The sequence below is a fragment of the Mytilus trossulus genome, unplaced genomic scaffold, assembly GCF_036588685.1.
Source record: "Mytilus trossulus isolate FHL-02 unplaced genomic scaffold, PNRI_Mtr1.1.1.hap1 h1tg000233l__unscaffolded, whole genome shotgun sequence".
NCBI lineage: Eukaryota > Metazoa > Mollusca > Bivalvia > Mytilida > Mytilidae > Mytilus > Mytilus trossulus.
This window is the reverse complement of record NW_026963314.1, coordinates 646,797-667,726: the sequence shown is the minus strand read 5'-3', so window position 1 is coordinate 667,726 and position 20,930 is coordinate 646,797. Positions and strand designations below refer to the sequence as shown.

At 31.1% G+C, this 20,930-nt stretch overlaps 2 protein-coding genes across 2 annotated transcripts; one reads left to right on the top strand and one right to left on the bottom strand.

Annotated features, from left to right (window-relative positions):
- Positions 1 to 8,640: 8,640 nt before the first annotated feature.
- LOC134701156 (bromodomain-containing protein DDB_G0280777-like) lies at positions 8,641 to 11,483 on the bottom strand. The gene is made up of 3 exons (XM_063562299.1): positions 11,452 to 11,483; positions 10,778 to 10,896; positions 8,641 to 9,695 (listed from the first exon to the last, which is right to left on the bottom strand). Exons 1-3 carry the CDS (start codon positions 11,481 to 11,483, stop codon positions 8,641 to 8,643), a joined length of 1,206 nt encoding a protein of 401 aa, XP_063418369.1.
- A 2,510-nt stretch (positions 11,484 to 13,993) lies between these two features.
- On the top strand, positions 13,994 to 16,337 carry LOC134701205 (uncharacterized). Its single transcript, XM_063562342.1, has 2 exons — positions 13,994 to 14,455; positions 14,890 to 16,337. The coding sequence occupies exons 1-2, from the start codon at positions 14,128 to 14,130 to the stop codon at positions 16,200 to 16,202; spliced, it is 1,641 nt and encodes a 546-aa protein (XP_063418412.1). The 5' UTR covers positions 13,994 to 14,127; the 3' UTR covers positions 16,203 to 16,337.
- The last annotated feature ends 4,593 nt before the right edge of the window (positions 16,338 to 20,930 follow it).

Below are 20,930 nucleotides of genomic sequence, written 5' to 3'. Positions count from 1 at the left end.
GCAATGAAGAAACAGCAGATGCATACAACTGTGAATAAATTTTAAAATCGAATTCACAATACGTTATATTACCAACACACATTAACTTATCGTAATTGCATTGTATTACCGACAAAAACTAGCTTATAGTAAATGTATACAGCTACCGATAAACAATGAACTAACTTACTTTAAATACCTATAACTCCATGTACTTCTTTTTCCTTGAAAGAAACAAAACATGCTGTGAAACTTGAGCTTAAGTGAAGCTCATCAGTCTGCGGTAATACCCCGATGTCATTGCTTTGTACAAATTTCCAAATCAAAAAACCGTTTGATAGAAAATAGTCTTTCACATTCTCGATTGAAGCTGATTCAGTGTTACGTATACTGCTTGCGGTAATTTACGGTACTTTTCATAACCATGGTTATCTTTATATGAGACTACTGATTCTTCTTCAAAAAGGAAATAGTGTGCAAATTAACAATTGTTCAGCATTTATTTAAATCTGTGTCCTGTTGGCTATTTAAAGATGCACAATTTGAAATTTTGTACTAATGTGACTTGTGACTAAAATTGCCGCTATGTTTTTTTAATTGCTTTAGTATACAAAATCTTTTTGGAAATCCTATTTTTCTTTGTCTTTTAACGCAAACGTGTTTTTTTTAAACACATATATATGTTTGATTAACGACGCTTCTGAAATACATGAAAGTGAATTAGATAGATATGTATCAGGAAAAAGTAAAACATGTTGAAATAAGAATATGTGACATTGAAAACTGTGTAGTATAACAAATACATTCATATCTACTTCTATTCAGACTTCATAAAACCAAGTTCGTTTTGTCTTCATTGAAATATACATATAACACCGCTCTCCTAACTGGGGGAGTTAACAATTCTTCTTGATTGACATTTGTACAGTTCCACGAACATACTTGTATTAAAAGAAGCTGATCATATGGATACACTGATACATGTTTCTGTTGTTATATATTTAAAAAAATACTGCACTCCAAGGAAAATTCTAAAATGAAAATTTCTTATCAAATGATAAAATCAAAAGCTCAAACATATCAAACGAATGGATAACAAACTGAAATCCACATAAAACGTGAAGATGAAATTAATCACTTATAACACACCGCCCCTTAAAATTGGAAATCCATTTAAACTTACTGAACTACGTCCGATGATCGTCATAGAATAATTTTGATGAAGACAACATTTTATAGTGAAGAAAAACAAATTCAAATGCGAAAAAAAATGTTTTGAAAACCATCACTAATAGTACGGTGACCGAGTAAGGAAAAATCGCTTACTTAAGGAGTTTAATTGTCATTCGGACTATATGGCTATAAATCACAGTATTGGTAGTTCAAAGGTTAAAGTTAACAATATGACTTGTCGTCAAAAAATCGTACGGTGCAATTTTAGTAAAATGGACTTTGAAGTACGTTAGTTGACTTGAACGAAAAATCAACTTAGAAAAGTTTTGAGGTCTACATTGTAACGCTAAAAAGGGCTTGAATTGCTGCAAAACCAACAGCAATGAAAAGAGATGAAAAACATGTTATTGCCATTGTGAACTAGTTGAATGATCCATGACTGATCCGTTTGACATCTTCTCCATGTCTTATTACTATCTCTTCTAGAATGCATGCTACAGTTGGGTGCAGACCAAGCATTACATAAAGTAAACGCAAGTTAACGCCGCGTGCACATATTTCGTTAGTTAACTTCAAATTTCCCGTTTACAAGTAAACGCCCGTTTACTATAATTACGTTAACGCGGTCGAAATGGAAATTTCTAATGTCTACTCGAGTAAACGGGCGTTTACTCTGTGTCCGTTTAGTCAGTAGTAAACGGGCGTTTACTTCAGAATTCGTTAAATTTATTTTTACGTGCACTTCAAAGTAAACGTGCGTTTACTACAAATTTTAAAAGTAAAATTAAAATTGAGAATGGAAATGGGGAATGTGTCAAAGAGACAACAACCCGACCAAAATAAAAAAACACAACAGCAGAAGGTCACCAACAGGTCTCCAATGTAGCGAGAAATTCTAAAAGTGTATTTTTATGTGCACTTGAAAGTAAACGCGCGTTTACTTTTCGCGTTAACTGATTGGCTAAATTTAGAAATAAACTTCAAGTTCATTTGTACATTTATTTCATAAATTTAAAACGAACTTTTATTCTTTATATTTTACGTATATGTGTTTTAAACCAGAACAATTAAAAAACTCTTTTAATTCGAATATTTATTTTATCAAATAACACACAATCAGCATGATCAGTTACATTAAGTCCATTATATCTACTGATTAGCAGATTTTCTATATTTTCTTTTCAAAAGTTACATGTACAAATATCGATACGGAAGAAAGGTTATCCGAGACATCGCAGAAATATTTGTATATGATGGGATATAAACATAATGGTTTACGTTCAACTTGTTTCTTTCCCTATTTTTAATTTCTCTTCGAATTCCTAACTATAGATCGGTGCATTTAATACAAGATTTTTAATCGAAATTCACCTCGTTTGTCTTGGATTAACATGGGAAGTAAGTCATGAACACAACCGATACTGACAGAACTTTCGGAGGGGGTTTTATGGATATAAATACGGATTTTGACAATAATTCTGATTTTTTTCGAATAAAACAAATAAGAAGTTTATATCTAATAAATAAAAACAAAAATTAAAAATCGTTTCCTGTGATCTTTAAGATTCTGTGTTGACAAATGATCAAACGTAAATTGTACAGGGATATAATTTATAAAGTGAAACATAAGTGTGTACATTTGTACCATCCCGTCAATTTAAATGTTCAAATATTGCTAGCCTTTACATGGATATATAACTCATTTACTGTTCATCTATATAGAGTGCTATTATGTTCTGTATTAAATTGTATTGTACAAATAATTTAATAATACGAGTCATTCGTATAAAAACTACTGAAATGTGTTTACGATTCAATATATTGAATAAAAAAAGACATGCTAACATTATAAATGGATGCGAGTAAAAATTTGTATTCATACTGTTCCAATATTGCTACCTTTTTATTGATACAATCAATCCTTACATGAAAATATAACTCATTTATAATGCAACTATATAGATTTACATAATTAAATGGTTATATAGTCAGTTTTGGTTGTTGCGAACAAATAATGTTATTATATGAGTCAGTCTGAGATATGAAAACTATTGAAATTTGTTTACGATTCAATATTTTGAATAAAAAAAGTACATGCTGGCACTCTGAATTGATGCGAGTAAAATTTTTTAGTCATAATATTCAAATATTGCTACCTTTTTCATCAATCCTTACATGAAAATATAACTCATTTACTATGCAGCTATATAGATTTACATAATAGAATGCTTATATGGTCAGTTCGGTTGTTGCGAACAAATAATTTTATTATATGAGTCAGTCTGAGGTATGAAAACTACTGAATTTGGTTTACGATTCAATATTTTGAATAAAAAAAGGAAATGTTGGCACCATAAATTGATGCGAACAAAATTGTTAGTCATAATATTCAAAAATTGCTAATTATTTTATTATACAATCATTCCTTACATGAAAATATAACTCATTTACTATGAGGCTATATAGATTTACATATTAAAATGCTTATATGGTGAGTTTTGGTTGTTGCGGACAAATAATTTTATTATATGAGTCAGTCTGAGGTATGAAAACTACTGAATTTTGTTTACGATTCAATATTTTGAATAAAAAAAGGAAATGCTGGCCCTCTCAATTGATGGGAACAAAATTTTTTATTCATAATATTCAAATATTGCTACCTTTTTCATTGTACAATCAATCCTTACATGAAAATATAACTCATTTACTATGCTGCTATATAGATTTAAATACTAGAATGCTTATATGGTCAGTTTGCTTGTTGCGAACAAATAATTTTATTATATGAGTCAGTCTAAGGTATGAAAACTACTGAATTTGGTTTACGATTCAATATTTTGAATAAAAAAGCGACATGCTGGCACCCTAAATTGATGCGAACAAAATATGTTAGTCATAATACTCAAATATTGATACCTTTTTCATTATACAATCAATCCTGACATGAAAATATAACTCATTTACTATGCAGCTATATAGATTTACATAATAAAATGCTTATGTGGTCAGTTTTGGTTGTTGCGGATAAATATTTTATTATATGAGTCAGTCTGAAGTATTAAAAATACTGAAATTTGTTTACGATTCAATATATTGAATAAAAAAAAGACATGCTAACATTCTAAATGGATGCAAGTAAAAAATTTTGGTCATAATATTCAAATATTGCTACCTTTTTTATTATAAAATCAATCCTTACCTGAAAATATAACTCATTTATTATGGGGCTATATAGATTTACATAATTAAATGCTTATATAGTCAGTTTTGGTTGTTGCGGACAAATAATTTTATTATATGAGTCAGTCTGAGATATGAAAACTATTGAAATTTGTTTACAATTCAATATTTTGAATAAAAAAGGACATGCTGGCACTCTAAATTGATGCGAGTAAAACTTTTTAGTCATAATATTCAAATATTGCTACCTTTTTCATTATACAATCAATCCTTACATGAAAATATAACTCATTTACTATGCAGCTATATAGGTTTACATAATAGAATGCTTATATGGTCAGTTTGGTTGTTGCGAACAAATAATTTTATCATATGAGTCAGTCTGAGGTATGAAAACTACTGAATTTGGTTTACAATTCAATATTTTGAATAAAAAAGGGACATGCTGGCACCATAAATTGATGCGAACAAAATTGTTAGTCATAATATTCAAAAATTGCTAATTATTTTATTATACAATCATTCCTTACATGAAAATATAACTCATTTACTATAAGCAGTCAGGGGCATTACTTAAACAAGTAACTATTAAAATTACCTATACAAGTAATGTTGAAAACGAGGCTAATTTAAATATAACTTATATAAGTTATTTTTCTGAATATTATGTTTATAGGTGTCCAAGAATACAGATTTTACTAGCTTTACATAATTTTCACAGTTATCTGGTTATTTTTCCCTTGATATATAAGAACTAATTCTTCAGAAACACTAATTAACTTTCCGACGCACTTCTCTTTCATACCGACGCTTCTGGGTCAAAGATTGGTCTCTTGGGACTATTAAATTATCATTTTCCTCTAAAATCTTGAAGGTAGACTGATATAAATAGATAGATACTTGTGAATTAATTAAGACCTGAATTTATTTATAATTTGTAACCTAAATCAATTACATATGTGCCTTAGATAAGTGTAATTGCTATTTTTGTCAAAAATGTTTAAAATAACTTATTCAAGTAATATTTTTGTCATTATTTTCAAAGTAACCCTTTATCTCTATACTCCTTTTAAATCTGATAAATTCTTTATTTAATGATATAAAATGTTGTTTAAAATCATGAAAACTACATTTAGTCTATGTTTCTATTGAAAATTAAAATAACTCTATTAAGTTATTTTATTATTTTTAAAATAGAAAATTACTTATATAAGTAATTAAAAAAAAATAACTTGTTTAAGTAACGCCCCTGACTGATAAGGCTATATAGATTTACATATTAAAATGCTTATATGGTCAGTTTTGGTTGTTGCAGACAAATAATTTTATAATATGAGTCAGTCTGAGGTATAAAAAATACTGAAATTTGTTTACGATTCAATATATTGAATAAAAAAAAGACATGCTAACATTCTAAATGGATGCAAGTAAAACTTTTTAGTCATAATATTCAAATATTGCTACCTTTTTCATTGTACAATCAATCCTTACATGAAAATATAACTCATTTACTATGCAGCTATATAGATTTACATAATAGAATGCTTATATGGTCAGTTTGGTTGTTGCGAACAAATAATTTTATTATATGAGTCTCCCCTGTGAAAAAAATATGGGAATTCCTAGGATAATCCTTGGATAAAGCTGGAAAAAGATCCCAGTTTATCCTAGGATAATCCTAGGTTTTTAATCTAGGATTATGTGGGACGGTATTGGAACAAGGATTATCCCAGGTTATCCTGAGACTTTTTTGAAAGCTGGGTTTTTTCTAATTCAGTTATAGTCCCAGGTTGTCCCAAATATTAATCCCAGCTTTATATCATATCAATCCCAGCTTTATCCCACATCACTTAGCCTCAGTCCCAGGATGTCCATGATAATCCTATATAAGTCCCAGCTAAATTCTTTAAATTCCCAGATCTGTCCTATACCAGTCCCAGCTTTTCCCAGAAAATCTGATGATCATTTGGGGTAAATCTTCCTTATAAAGCAGTGACAGTCTTTCTCAGGCTAATTTTTTCTGCAAAATCTTCTGAATCATTAAAATGTTATATATTTCAACCAATTATATTTTTATATATTTCAACCAATTATATTTTTATATATTTCAACCAATTATAATTGTAAAAATAATATATATTTACATGTATAAAAACTATTGAATACACTAGACAACATAGTTTGCAAAAAAACACTCATGATTGCTGAAAGTTTATTAAGTAGAATAGATATGATTTGATTGTAAACAAAACAAATTGAATAAAATATCATAAAAAAACTCATTGATATGTATAATTCCATTATGAAATACTGACAACAATGACGGATAATGAAAATGTCAATGTCAATGTTAATTTTTGTCACAATTATGTTAAGACATGTAAGATAGAAAAAATCTCCTGTCCTATTTCCTGGCAAACATCTTGAGCCTGTCCCTCATTTTCCCTCTTACTTCCTTTATTGCCACAGTATAGGCCTTGGCTATTAAATCTGAAAATATAAAGCGAGTGTAATATTACAATAACAACTAAAACAAATCTCATTTTTTTGCACATTTTTTGTTCCAGGATTCATATATCATGTATATAGCAGTAAAAAGATAACATTATTTACAGTTGTTGAAAAAAGTTATTGTTCTTTTTTTATTACTAGTTAAAATATCATGTCATTCAATCTTAGGTCAAATATTTATTTAATAATTTTTTTAGACTGCATTCTCTGTATTTTGAGTCATTTCATCAAATCCCAAATAATCATACTTGTGTCTGACCAAATTATGCTGTTAACCCATCTATTTTGGTGGCTTACTACATTTAGTCCTGAATAGTCTATGGATTGATTTTTTATACCTGTACCGTTAGGTGGCTTACTACATTTAGTCCTGCATAGTCTATGGATTGATTTTTTATACCTGTACCGTTATATAAATGCATCAACCCTTTACACTACATCAATAACTTACCTTCTAAGAAACTTCTTTTGGTTTCATCAAGGCCAGGTCTTGGGTCATCTGTTTTTGTAATTTTTTTTTGGCCTAATAGGCTGCAACTCCTCAATTCATCTTCATTGAAAACCATTGGCATTGTTGCCTTAACAGCCTGTGTCACATCAGATCTGGATCTGACTGTTATTTCAATTTCATCCTGGAAATCCAAGGGAAAAAAGTCTTCATTATTTAATATCTTGATTTAGTAATGTCACCTATGCTGGCCAAAGCAACATATAGGGATCATTTATCATTAAATGCCTTCTGATTGTGACATCTGTACCAGATGTTAAGCACACTGTTTTTCACAACAAGTACAAATGTACATTAGCGTACACTGAGCTGAAATCTTTATCCCAATGTGTAATAAATATCTGTATTGCTGTTGTTTTATTTTGATATTTTAGTTTTATTATTTTATGACTTATCAATGGTAAATAAGAGATATAATAAGCAATAATTTGTTTATCACTTGACATATTTCTGAAGATTTACATACTGGTTTCAGATCAGTTACAAATTTAAAGGAAAAATCAAACCTAAACATTACTTATGAAAATGGAATGCTTTAGTAGTGCATGATTAACAATAATTCACAATAATATTTGAAAGGGCTGAATAAATATTTTGGAAAATATATCAAAATAATTTTTTGGAAAGTTATTCTTGTGCAAGTATCATGAATTTCAATGCATTTATTGTTTTTTGTAAAATGAACTTGTTATACTTATGCAAAAATATGCAAGGGAAAATTTAATCTTTTACCACAAAACATAAATGACAGAGAAAAAAAATGATAATACCTTTGTATATCCATTAACCATATTGTTCTCTTGATGGTTGTTATCTATATCTGCATCTTTAAGGTCAGAAGATAGGTTTTTCTGAAATAAATAATTGAAAATTAATTTATCATACCAAAATTGAGTTTTCTTTAATAGGGAGATTATTAAGGGGGAACTGACATTTTACTGTGTCTTTTTTTCAATTTTGATTATGTTTTAAAGGTTAAGAGGTCGGTGTTTCCCTCAAGTTCTTGATTTATGCATGGTGGTGTCCATATACATTAACGTCAGGCCCTTTCCTTAAATAAAGTTAGTACCCAATGACTCTTCATTATCCCTCCCCCTTCAAATGTCATGATCCCCATTATTTCAGTCAAGCCCCATCCTTCAAACAATTTATAGGAAAAACACTCAACTGAAGGATTTTATTCATTTATATAATTATGCTAATAAGTATTTGTACTTCAATTAATCTGAAAAAATACTTTAAATTATAAATTGAATTATTTGTAGCCTGTACAGTGTTATTGTAAAGTTTCAATACAGAATAGCAGAGGATAAACCTTCATGCCAAATATGTTTTGCACTCACCTTAGACTTCTTTTTTAGTTTTTCAACGTCCTTTTTCAGTTCTTTTATTTCTTTTTTTAAATATTTAAGTTGGTCACAGCATTTGTGACATTGACTTTGATCACCAGTATCTTCCTTCTCATCATCACTTATGACCTGTTCTATCAAGGGTTCAAAAGAAGTCCCACTTTCACAGAAGGAACTGGTATGGCTGGAGATTGGCCAATTATATGCAGTCTCTAGGCTTTGTCTAATTGGTGGTACTTGTATGTCCTGCTGAAATTGATGGTCATTGTTGTTCATGAGCATACTCATGTATGGAAAGGAGTTCTGTCCATTTGATGTACTTGGCTGGTTAAACATGTTTGAATTATAAGGATATAATTGTTGCGACTGATTTTGTTGAAAAAGTTGTTTAGGAACTGGTAAAGATGACTGACTTTGTTGAGGGGATAATTGATGAAGTGGTATTTGCATTGATGGATTTTGCTGAGACATTTGTTGATGAAGAGGTATATCATGCCATTTATTTTGCTGAGACAGTTGAGTGACTGGTACACATGACTCATTTTGTTGTGGAAGTTGTGGAGTTACTGGTAAGTGTAGCTCCTTGTGATTAGAGATTGGTTGCTGAACAAGTTGGTGAGACAGATGTTGTTGCGATATCTGAGGATGTGGTACACATGACTCATTTTGTTGTGAAAGTTGTGGAGTTACTGGTAAGTGTAGCTCCTTATGAATAGAGACTGGTTGTTGAACAGGTTGGTGCGACGGATGTTGTTGCGATATCTGAGGATGTGGTACATGTGACTGATTTTCATAAGATTGTTGTTGAACTCTCTGGGAATCATCCTCATATGAGGTCTGTTGAGGTTTGGCTGCAACAAGTGGTGGTGTGGTGATATGATTTTTTTCATTCCGACTTCTAAGAAGTGAATCAACTGCTGTTTTTATAGCTTCTCTTGTGACAGCAGGTGAATTTCCATCATTTTCCTCATCATCACTGTCGTGGTTTTCGGCACCTGAAAATAATGTGAAAGAAAATATACAGATCTGAAAAACAATCTGCAAAAAGTAAATAGTGCTGCATATACATGTATTGCATCCCAACTTTTTTGCTTAATTGTGTTTAGTACATTTTATGTGTGACCAACTTTTTTGCAGATATTCAGAAAATTATTCTTGTTTTTATTTCTGTTGAAAAACAGAATTGTGAACGGACCATTGTTATGTCCAATCCATAATGCTATAGCACATATATTTTCTAGAACTCATAGTTTATATTTTAACTCCGGTACAATTTAACACACTGAGAGTCTACTGAAATTACAACATACATGTATAATATATATTTGGTAAGATATCATATTTAAAAAAATGGACCGTAGAAAAGGTGATTATCCAAAATTGTCAACATGAGAAAGTTATTTCACTGACGGCACAGAGAAAGTTGATGTTTGAAAATACATTTGTATATTAGAATTTCTTGTATGCACAACAAAGGTAGAGACTTTTAGTAAAATATTAATTGCCCTGAAAAGGACCCTTTATAGGAAATATCATTCGGTTGGCACTAGTTAAACAAGAAAATCAAAAGGTTATTTGCTGGTGAATAATAGGGTTAATTAACCAAAAAATACCATGTAATGTATTAACATATAGAATTGCTTGTAATATATTATAAGTTATATGGTTCGCTACTGGCCCCATACAGATCCATAGGGGGTGATGCCGGAGGCTGAGTCACCTATGAATTTTATTCACCCTCTATGGATTCGTAGGGGGGTCAGTAGTTTACCGTATAACGAATTTATCGGACGCTTGACTTTTTTTGCGGCGTTTTGTTGAAAAATAAACAATGAAACACAACAACATTGATACTTCGATGATGTCGCCAGTAACGTGTCATGAACCGCATATGAAACTTACTTACCCCATACGGTCTCATAGGGGGTAACCATGTGACAGCGTTTTAACCAATTACAACGTGATAATTCATCTGTGGTTCCGATAAATATGTATGGAAGAGCTTTTTTAGTTATGAATTACAGTATATGAAGAGATTTCAGTGGTTTAATCATGACAAGTCAAGACTTACACTTACCTTTAGATTTTTTGACAGTTTTACCACATGTATCTTTCTTTTTTTTGTTCTTGTTTGCTTTACTCCCACATTTGTTGTTTGTTTTCTTTTTCTGTTGGGTGTATGTCCAGGTGTGGTCTCTGCCAAGGCAGGTCTATCAATTCTATTGGCATTGACCGTATTGTCCAAACCAGTATCAGCATTAGCTTGCTTTTTTTCAATAAGCTCTGTAAGCTTTTTGTCCATGGACTTCCTGCATTCTAAAAAAAGTAATTAGTTCAAACTGATAAAACTACATTGTACAGGACTTGTAACTATAAAATGTTCTTTAACATGTTTAAGGGAGCTATTTGACTGACGAACAGACACACAGACCAGAAAACATAATGGTCCTCTTCTTCATTTACTAGGTGGGGCATTATAAACCGGATGTGGGTACGCGCAGCCTAGATCGGCAATTTGACTATTCGTACCTGCATGCGGGTACGCACAGACACTGCCTTGTTTTTTTGGTATCTATGTGTAAATGTCATTGTTTTTCCATCATTAAATTGTTCATTTGTATAGATGTCTTTTATTTCATAAACAATAATATATAATGTCTTAAAATATATTTATGAGGATTGTTTTAATTTGAATCATGACCATTATATCTTACTTACAAGATTCATATGTTCTTCTTGTTCTTGATATACCTAACAATATCTTCCATTGTTGTTCCATGCATTTCTAATCAGGACGACATGCATAACATCCTTTGTTTTCATACATGCATTAGGGAAGTATCGTGCGTTCTTACCACCAATGGCTAAAATTTCAAAATCCCACAACTCTTTGTACCCGGGATATGATGCCTTTCCTTTGTCGCCGAGTTTAAAGTCATTCCATGGCTTAAGAGGCTCTTTAATTTTCCCCAGACTATGTACTGACATTTTACCACTGTCAGTCGGCCATAACATCACAGCAAATTTATTCTGGGCTTGCATTTCTGTTTCTTTGTAATCGTGGCTGTAACTGTAGTCGTTCAAGTTATTTGAAAATAGCGCTAGGTGTCAAGTTACTTTCTGTAGTTCCCGAACGAACTAGAGATGCATCTAAACACCGACGAGTAAATACCGATAATATTAACGCGCTTTCGATGTGTTTTAAAACGTGATACGTATGTGGTAGGGATTATCATCGTTTTTAATCGTTTATTAGAAAATGGGAATAAACAACATCACAAAAGCACGAAGAACAAATAATAATTAAGGTTTGTTATTTGCCTTTTCGGTTTTAGCTTTACCGTGATTTTCGGAAACTCTCTAGAATTATCATGCTTTATCGTGATTTTCGGAAGCGCTCTAGAATTTTCTTAATGGAAGAAAACAATAACAATTAATGAAGTCGAAGAGTGCGAAATTTGTGGCAAACTGTTGAGTAGAAAACAGAGATTGATATCCCATAGAGAAAAAATACATGGCATAAAACGTAAGTTTAGAAATTGTCTTGTTCAGAACTAGGACGTCATTGTGTAAATTGTATGCATTTGAAAGTTAAAAAGGCACCAGTAAAAATGTAACATGATACCACACATGATGCCGGACATTCACAATTATTTACCGTCTCTAAATTATTATAGTGTAGTTTTTACTATTTTCTCTCGATCTTCTTTAAGCTTCAAATACAAGTTTATAAAGATAGTGTTTGTTGAAAATCATTGACCATTCACATTCCATTTAGTATCTGAAAAAAGGGGGGAATTTTTTTCTGGGGCATACATTTTGTAACATTTTTCAAGTGTTGGATCATAATCTATGTGAGAGCTACATATTTGTTTTTTTTAGAGGGATATTTTCTTTAAGGATTTCTGATGGGTTCCTAGTCAAACATCATGAGCATCTGGGGGATTGAAATTGCTTGAGCATTTAATTTCTTAAGGGGTCTTTGACAAGGTACATGTAGTGTTTTATCCCCACTTCTGTTCAGAAATTAAATGGAATGGTCTGTTTTAAAACATTGCATTAATTTCAAAATTAATTATCAACAGTATATTTATTATTTGCATTCGACTGTAATGAAAATAAACACTGATATGATAAACATATTTTTCATTGAATAACTATTAAGACATCCAATTTTTTTTCTATATTCTAGCTGACCATGAAGCGAAGAAGTACAAACTTTACGTAAGCAATTCTGCAGTACCAATTCCTAGGACAACAGCGTTTCGAAAAAGAAAATTTGACCAAGAAACATGTACCCAGTCTATAACAGTATCAGGACAGTTAGATCTAGAATGCCAAGAAGAATCCACAACATTTGAAACAAGATCAGAAACTGCTGAATCTTCATCTTTATCAAATTTAGAAAGTTATCATTCATCGTCAATACATGAAGAAGAACTTGCACATACTGTTTCATATAATGAATGCACATCTTCCCAGAACAAACTTGAAAATGGTATGTTAGAAAGCATATCTGTTTTAAATGAACATGAGGTCTTGAACAGCAATTCTGCAGAAATACATGTACAAAATGTATATGATAAGACAATGCAATCTTTTCCAGGGGCATGGGAATGTGAGGCAGCTGCTGCTGAATTATCTGATTGTGATTCATCTGCAACATCTATTTCTAGAGACTCTGATAGTGATATTGATACAGATTTTGAATCAGATATATCTTCATCTTCTGAATTAGATACTGATACTGAGGACAACATATTAAGTGATGACTCAAGTTTCGATCAGCCAGAAATCGCTAATTCAGAATCACAGACAAAACTGACCCATGATGAAGAAAAAGACATGGCATTACTATCCCTGCTGTTAAGATACCATTTAGGAGAGAGTGGATCTCGTGATGTAGTTAAAATCCTTAACATTTTTAACCCTGAAAACAAAGTCAAAGATCCTAATAAATTAAAAGCCTGTATTGGTTCAACTGAGACACAGATATATGAATTCTGTGACAAATGTTATACACTGTATACTGAAGAAGACATTTTTCAATGTGCAATAGCAGGATGTAATGGCATAAGGTATAAAGGGCCAATTAACAAGCAGCAACTGAAAAGAAAGAAAACATACTTTACCTGTCTACCAGTGAAACAACAAATAAAGGATATATTACAAAGGGAGGGCATATGGTCAAGTATAGTAAAATACCGTGCTGACTATAAAGCAACAACTGATGTGACTGATATAGTTACAGGAGAAATGTACAGAAATTTATGTAAGCCTGGTCAGTTTATGAATGGAAAGGATAATTTCACTTTGCTTTTCAACACCGATGGTGTTCCATTATTCAAATTATCCGGTGTTTCAATATGGCCAATCTATCTTGTTATCAACGAATTACCACCAGTTTTAAGATTCTCCAGGAGAAACATGATAATATGGGGTATTTGGCAGTCCAAAGGTAAACCGGTCTTCAGGACATTTCTGCAGCCCTTTATTGAACACATGATAGACCTAAAAGACAATGGGGTATCCATATCTGTAGATGGTAAGACAGTTCTTACCAGAGGTCTTCTATTGGCAAGTACAATGGATTTGCAAGCAAAAGCGTACTTGACTGAAATGACCCAACACAATGGAAAAAACAGCTGTATTACATGTGAAGATCCTGGTGAAGTGGTGAAGCAAGGACGTGGTCATACCAGAGTTTATCCACACCGTAATGATACTGATTTGTATAAAGTCAGAAATTCAGCAGGTAATTAAGAATATACATGTCTGCATGTCATGCATGTAAAATGATAATTATAAAAAATGTAAAAACAAGATAATGTGGTAGATATATTTATGTATGATTGCCAATGAGACAACTACTCCCAATAGAACAAGTAATGATCATGATGAATAAATGAATAAGCAGTGATGTAGGCTGTCATAAAATCTTCAACACAGAGCAAAAAAACATGCACCTGGTGTACATGTGTAATCTTTTACACACAGTATTTAACATACAACCATGAACATGGATATTTTCATTTTCTGAAATAAGAAATATTGAAAGCGTTTGATTAAAAATATCACATGTATCAATGATTATAAAAACATGAAACATATAAAATAACTGACATGATTGACAATTGTCTTTGTTTGTTGTTGAAATGATAATGCATGTTCAGTTAATTTTTTTTATAGAAATCCTAGCTTGTGGACTAGCTGCGCTTCAGACAAATAAGCCTGAGATGGGAGTTAAAGGGGTATCGTCATTGCATGGGCTAGAATGGTTCGATATGGTCTGGGGACTGGTTCCAGACTACATGTATGGAGTTTTACTTGGTGTAACCAAAATGTTGATGAAACTTTGGTTTTCATCATCACATGCTGGTAAACCTTACTTCATTGGAAGGGCCATAAAACAAATTGACAAAAAACTTAAGAAGATGAAGCCTACTGACGACATTACAAGACTTCCAAGGAAAATTGAAAATAATATGCATCATTTGAAAGCATCCGAACTCCAGATGTGGTTACTTTTTTATTCTGTACCGTGTTTGATTGATATCATGGTGTCTGAATACTTCAATCATCATTGCCTCCTTGTGGAGGGAATATATATATTATTAAGTGACAAGATCACTGCAGTGCAGTTAAATCATGCAGAACATATTTTGAACTTATATTATGCACAGTTTGGCAACTTATATGGAGTAAATAATTGTACAATAAATCTGCACAATACTTGCCGACATCTTACATCGTATGTCAGAAAATTGGGACCACTCTGGGCATGGTCATGCTTCGCATTTGAAGATATGAATGGTACAATTTTGGAATCTGCACATGGTACAGGAGATGTTTGTTCCCAAATTTTGTGGTCTATGCAGGCAAGAAAACGACTCACTGTTGATTGTTCTAAAATGGCCAACTCAGAATTAAGAAATTTTGTCGTAGAAGCAATGAACACAAGAAGAGCATTAAAAATAAAACATGTTGCAGAAAATTGTAAAATTGCAGGGGGAATGAAGACAGAAATTCTTGAAGCAGATATTTTAAGACAACTCAGACAAGTATTGAATTTACCACAGCCAGATGATGATAGTAGTTTAGGAACAATTTCAAAAGTTGGACGCATAGTAAAAAATGACCAAGTTATATTCTCCAAAATCTATAGTAGAATGACCAAGAGAATTGGCCATGTAGTGTTGATAAATAATATTAATACATGCACTTCTGACAATTCTTCCCAGATAGCATCTATTCAATATTTTGTATTGCACCGTAAGAGTAACAAATGTGCGGCAATTGTGAAATACATTACACTAAAGGAAGAAATGGCATTGGTTCATAGGTCTATTAGTCATTTAATTACTGTGAACCCTGAAGATCTGAATGCCAAAAACTGTGTTATATTAGTTGAAAATATCCATGAAAAACTGCTTTATCTTGATGGAAACACAAAATATCCTTGCATTGCCAGACTACCAAATTTATATGGACAAAGTTCCTGAATGGATTGAATGATAATGTACTTAAAATTCATAATTTTCACTGAACAATTTGCTAGAAAATTAATTTTCACAAATCAAGTTTAATTATTTAACATTTCTAAAATTACTGTGTATAAAGATAATGTTCATGCACATGTTCACAATTTGTATCTTTTTTAACAAAAAATTTCTCAGACATAAAAAGTTTGAACTCTAACATTTTTACTTTTGTCTTTACAAATCCTAGAAAGTCCTTGCTTAATCCCAGAGTTCTGCAAATTGAAAAAAAACAACTAAGTATTTCTGGGACTTGTGCTATTCTTATCTGTCCCAGCTCTTGTCACAAATTTCCAATAATCCCAGGATGTCCTTAGATATCCCAGCTTTTTCCAGCTCATATAATTTGTGGGAATCCTAGGTTGTCCCATATAAAATGAATATCCCAGCTTTTCCCAGGTTCACCCACAAAGTAAGGCTGGGACGTCCTGGGACAATCCTGGGATTACCTAGGATAAATCCATTATCTGGGATTCTTTTTCACAGGGGCAGTCTGAGGTATGAAAACTACTGAATTTTGTTTACAATTCAATATTTTGAAGAAAAAAAAGGGACATGCTGGCACCATAAATTGATGCGAACAAAATTGTTAGTCATAATATTCAAAAATTGCTAATTATTTTATTATACAATCATTCCTTACATGAAAATATAACTCATTTACTATGAGGCTATATAGATTTACATATTAAAATGCTTATATGGTGAGTTTTGGTTGTTGCGGACAAATAATTTTATTATATGAGTCAGTCTGAGGTATGAAAACTACTGAATTTTGTTTACGATTCAATATTTTGAATAAAAAAAGGAAATGCTGGCCCTCTCAATTGATGGGAACAAAATTTGTTATTCATAATATTCAAATATTGCTACCTTTTTCATTGTACAATCAATCATTACATGAAAATATAACTCATTTACTATGCTGCTATATAGATTTAAATACTAGAATGCTTATATGGTCAGTTTGCTTGTTGCGAACAAATAATTTTATTATATGAGTCAGTCTAAGGTATGAAAACTACTGAATTTGGTTTACGATTCAATATTTTGAATAAAAAAGCGACATGCTGGCAACCTAAATTGATGCGAACAAAATATGTTAGTCATAATACTCAAATATTGATACCTTTTTCATTATACAATCAATCCTGACATGAAAATATAACTCATTTACTATGCAGCTATATAGATTTACATAATAAAATGCTTATGTGGTCAGTTTTGGTTGTTGCGGATAAATATTTTATTATATGAGTCAGTCTGAGGTATTAAAAATACTGAAATTTGTTTACGATTCAATATATTGAATAAAAAAAAGACATGCTAACATTCTAAATGGATGCAAGTAAAAAATTTTGGTCATAATATTCAAATATTGCTACCTTTTTCATTATAAAATCAATCCTTACCTGAAAATATAACTCATTTATTATGGGGCTATATAGATTTACATAATTAAATGCTTATATAGTCAGTTTTGGTTGTTGCGGACAAATAATTTTATTATATGAGTCAGTCTGAGATATGAAAACTATTGAAATTTGTTTACAATTTAATATTTTGAATAAAAAAAGGACATGCTGGCACTCTAAATTGATGCGAGTAAAACTTTTTAGTCATAATATTCAAATATTGCTACCTTTTTCATTATACAATCAATCCTTACATGAAAATATAACTCATTTACTATGCAGCTATATAGGTTTACATAATAGAATGCTTATATGGTCAGTTTGGTTGTTGCGAACAAATAATTTTATTATATGAGTCAGTCTGAGGTATGAAAACTACTGAATTTGGTTTACAATTCAATATTTTGAATAAAAAAGGGACATGCTGGCACCATAAATTGATGCGAACAAAATTGTTAGTCATAATATTCAAAAATTGCTAATTATTTTATTATACAATCATTCCTTACATGAAAATATAACTCATTTACTATAAGGCTATATAGATTTACATATTAAAATGCTTATATGGTCAGTTTTGGTTGTTGCAGACAAATAATCTTATAATATGAGTCAGTCTGAGGTATAAAAAATACTGAAATTTGTTTACGATTCAATATATTGAATAAAAAAAAGACATGCTAACATTCTAAATGGATGCAAGTAAAACTTTTTAGTCATAATATTCAAATATTGCTACCTTTTTCATTGTACAATCAATCCTTACATAAAAATATAACTCATTTACTATGCAGCTATATAGATTTACATAATAGAATGCTTATATGGTCAGTTTGGTTGTTGCGAACAAATAATTTTATTATATGAGTCAGTCTGAGGTATGAAAACTACTGAATTTTGTTTACAATTCAATATTTTGAAGAAAAAAAAGGGACATGCTGGCACCATAAATTGATGCGAACAAAATTGTTAGTCATAATATTCAAAAATTGCTAATTATTTTATTATACAATCAATCCTTACATGAAAATATATCTCATTTACTATGAGGCTATATAGATTTACATATTAAAATGCTTATATGGTCAGTTTTGGTTGTTGGGGACAAATAATTTTATTATATGAGTCAGTCTGAGGTATGAAAACTACTGAATTTTGTTTACGATTCAATATTTTGAATAAAAAAAGGACATGCTGGCCCTCTCAATTGATGCGAACAAAATTATTTATTCATAAAATTCAAATATTGCTACCTATTTTATTATACAATCAATCATTACATGAAAATATAACTCATTTACTATGCAGCTATATAGATTTAAATACTAGAATGCTTATATGGTCAATTTTGATTGTTGCGGACAAATAATTTTATTATATGAGCCAGTCTGAGGTATGAAAACTACTGAATTTGGTTTACGATTCAATATTTTGAATAAAAAAGGGACATGCTGGCAACCTAAATTGATGCGAACAAAATTTTTTAATCATAATATTCAAATATTGCTACCTTTTTCATTATACTATCAATCCTTACATGAAAATATAACTCATTTACTATGCAGCTATATAGATTTACATAATAGAATGCTTATATGGTCAGTTTGCTTGTTGCGAACAAATAATTTTATTATATGAGTCAGTCTGAGGTATGAAAACTACTGAATTTTGTTTACGATTCAATATTTTGAATAAAAAAGGGACATGCTGGCACCATAAATTGATGCGAACAAAATTTTTTATTCACAATATTCAAATATTGCTACCTTTTTTATTATACAATTAATCATTACATGAAAATATAACTCATTTGTACTATGCAGCTATATAGATTAACATAATTAAATGCTTATATGGTCAGTTTTGATTGTTGCGGACAAATAATTTTATTATATGAGTCAGTCTGAGGTATGAAAACTACTGAATTTTGTTTATAATTCAATATTTTGAATAAAAAAGGACATGCTGGCCCTCTCAATTGATGCGAACAAAATTATTTATTCATAATATTCAAAAATTGCTAATTATTTTATTATACATTCAATCCTTACATGAAAATATAACTCATTTACTATGCTGGCTCTATAGATTTACATAAGAAATTGCTTATATGGTCAGTTTTGGTTGTTGCGAACAAATAATTATATATTACGAGTAAGTCTGATGTATGAAAACTACTGAATTTTGTTTACTTTTCAATATTTTAAATAAAAAGAGGTTATGTCCGTCAGGCTGGTACAAAAATTGCTGTCAATTGTATTATTTGGTCAATTATAGCATGAAAATATAACTGAATTACTTCTATATAGAATCAGATAACTTGTTAAGAGGTAAATATTGTCAGTTTTGGTTAATGATATCAAATAATTTTGTTTTACGAGTCAGTCTGTCTAAGATGAGAAAACTATTATTTGCGAAGAACAAGAAATTTACTATAATTATTGTTCAATTAAATACAAATGTGTGACATTTTAAAATAACTTTAATCGTCAATATGTCAAGCAGAAATGACCGGTTGGTCAATTAATTTTGATGTTCCTTATCATTTCATATTTTAGGTCAGTGTATCCAGGTTACGATGACAATCTGCGTTAACGGGCGTTTACTACAAACAGTAAACGCGCGTTTACTTATTAGGAAAATAGAAGACGCGCATTTTCCCACGTTAACGCGGAGGTAAACGGAAAAGTAAACGCCCGTTTACTCTTAACAAAATTAGAAGACGCGCCGTTTTTGCGTTAACGCGGAGGTAAACGCGAAAGTAAACGCCCGTTTACTTTTAATGTCTACTGCAATTTCGGAGTTAACGCACAGTTAACGCGGCGTTTACATGAAGTGCACGCGAGTAAACGCCGCGTTGACTTTTTCGGCCCGTCTACATGTAATGCTTGGTCTGCACCCAACTGTACAAGAGATATTCGATTTCTTTGCTCACAGCTGTAGATGAAGGCTTGAACATGTCTAAACATTGTATCACTATTGCTCTTTCTTTAGATCCAGGCAAGGAGTTTTTATAGTCCAATATCAAAGTCAAAACTAAAAACGTTTGAACACATGACCACAAAAACATACCTTAAATATAGATCGGTACCTTTGTACCATCTCTCTCAACTTACATTAGAGATGGTATGACATTTGTTCAATGTATTGCTATTAAGCTTCCACAAAAGTGTATCAGATTATTGAGGGTAGAAGTATTCCTGACTGCAAAACTTTGAAATATCCCCTATGATTCCAACTGATGTGAAATTGTCAAATGTATTTAAACTAACACTGT

What these genes read in the sequence shown, in the direction of transcription:
- LOC134701156 (XM_063562299.1), bottom strand. Translation starts at nt 11,483, where the DNA reads ATGCATGGAACAACAATGGAAGATATTGTTAG. An exon ending in ACAATGGAAGATATTGTTAG is followed by an intron (nt 10,897 to 11,451) that starts GTATATCAAGAA and finishes CTGCCTTGGCAG; the next exon opens with AGACCACACCTGGACATACA. An exon ending in AACTGTCAAAAAATCTAAAG is followed by an intron (nt 9,696 to 10,777) that starts GTAAGTGTAAGT and finishes CATTATTTTCAG; the next exon opens with GTGCCGAAAACCACGACAGT.
- LOC134701205 (XM_063562342.1), top strand. Translation starts at nt 14,128, where the DNA reads ATGATAATATGGGGTATTTGGCAGTCCAAAGGTAAACCGGTCTTCAGG. An exon ending in TAAAGTCAGAAATTCAGCAG is followed by an intron (nt 14,456 to 14,889) that starts GTAATTAAGAAT and finishes TTTTTTTTATAG; the next exon opens with AAATCCTAGCTTGTGGACTA.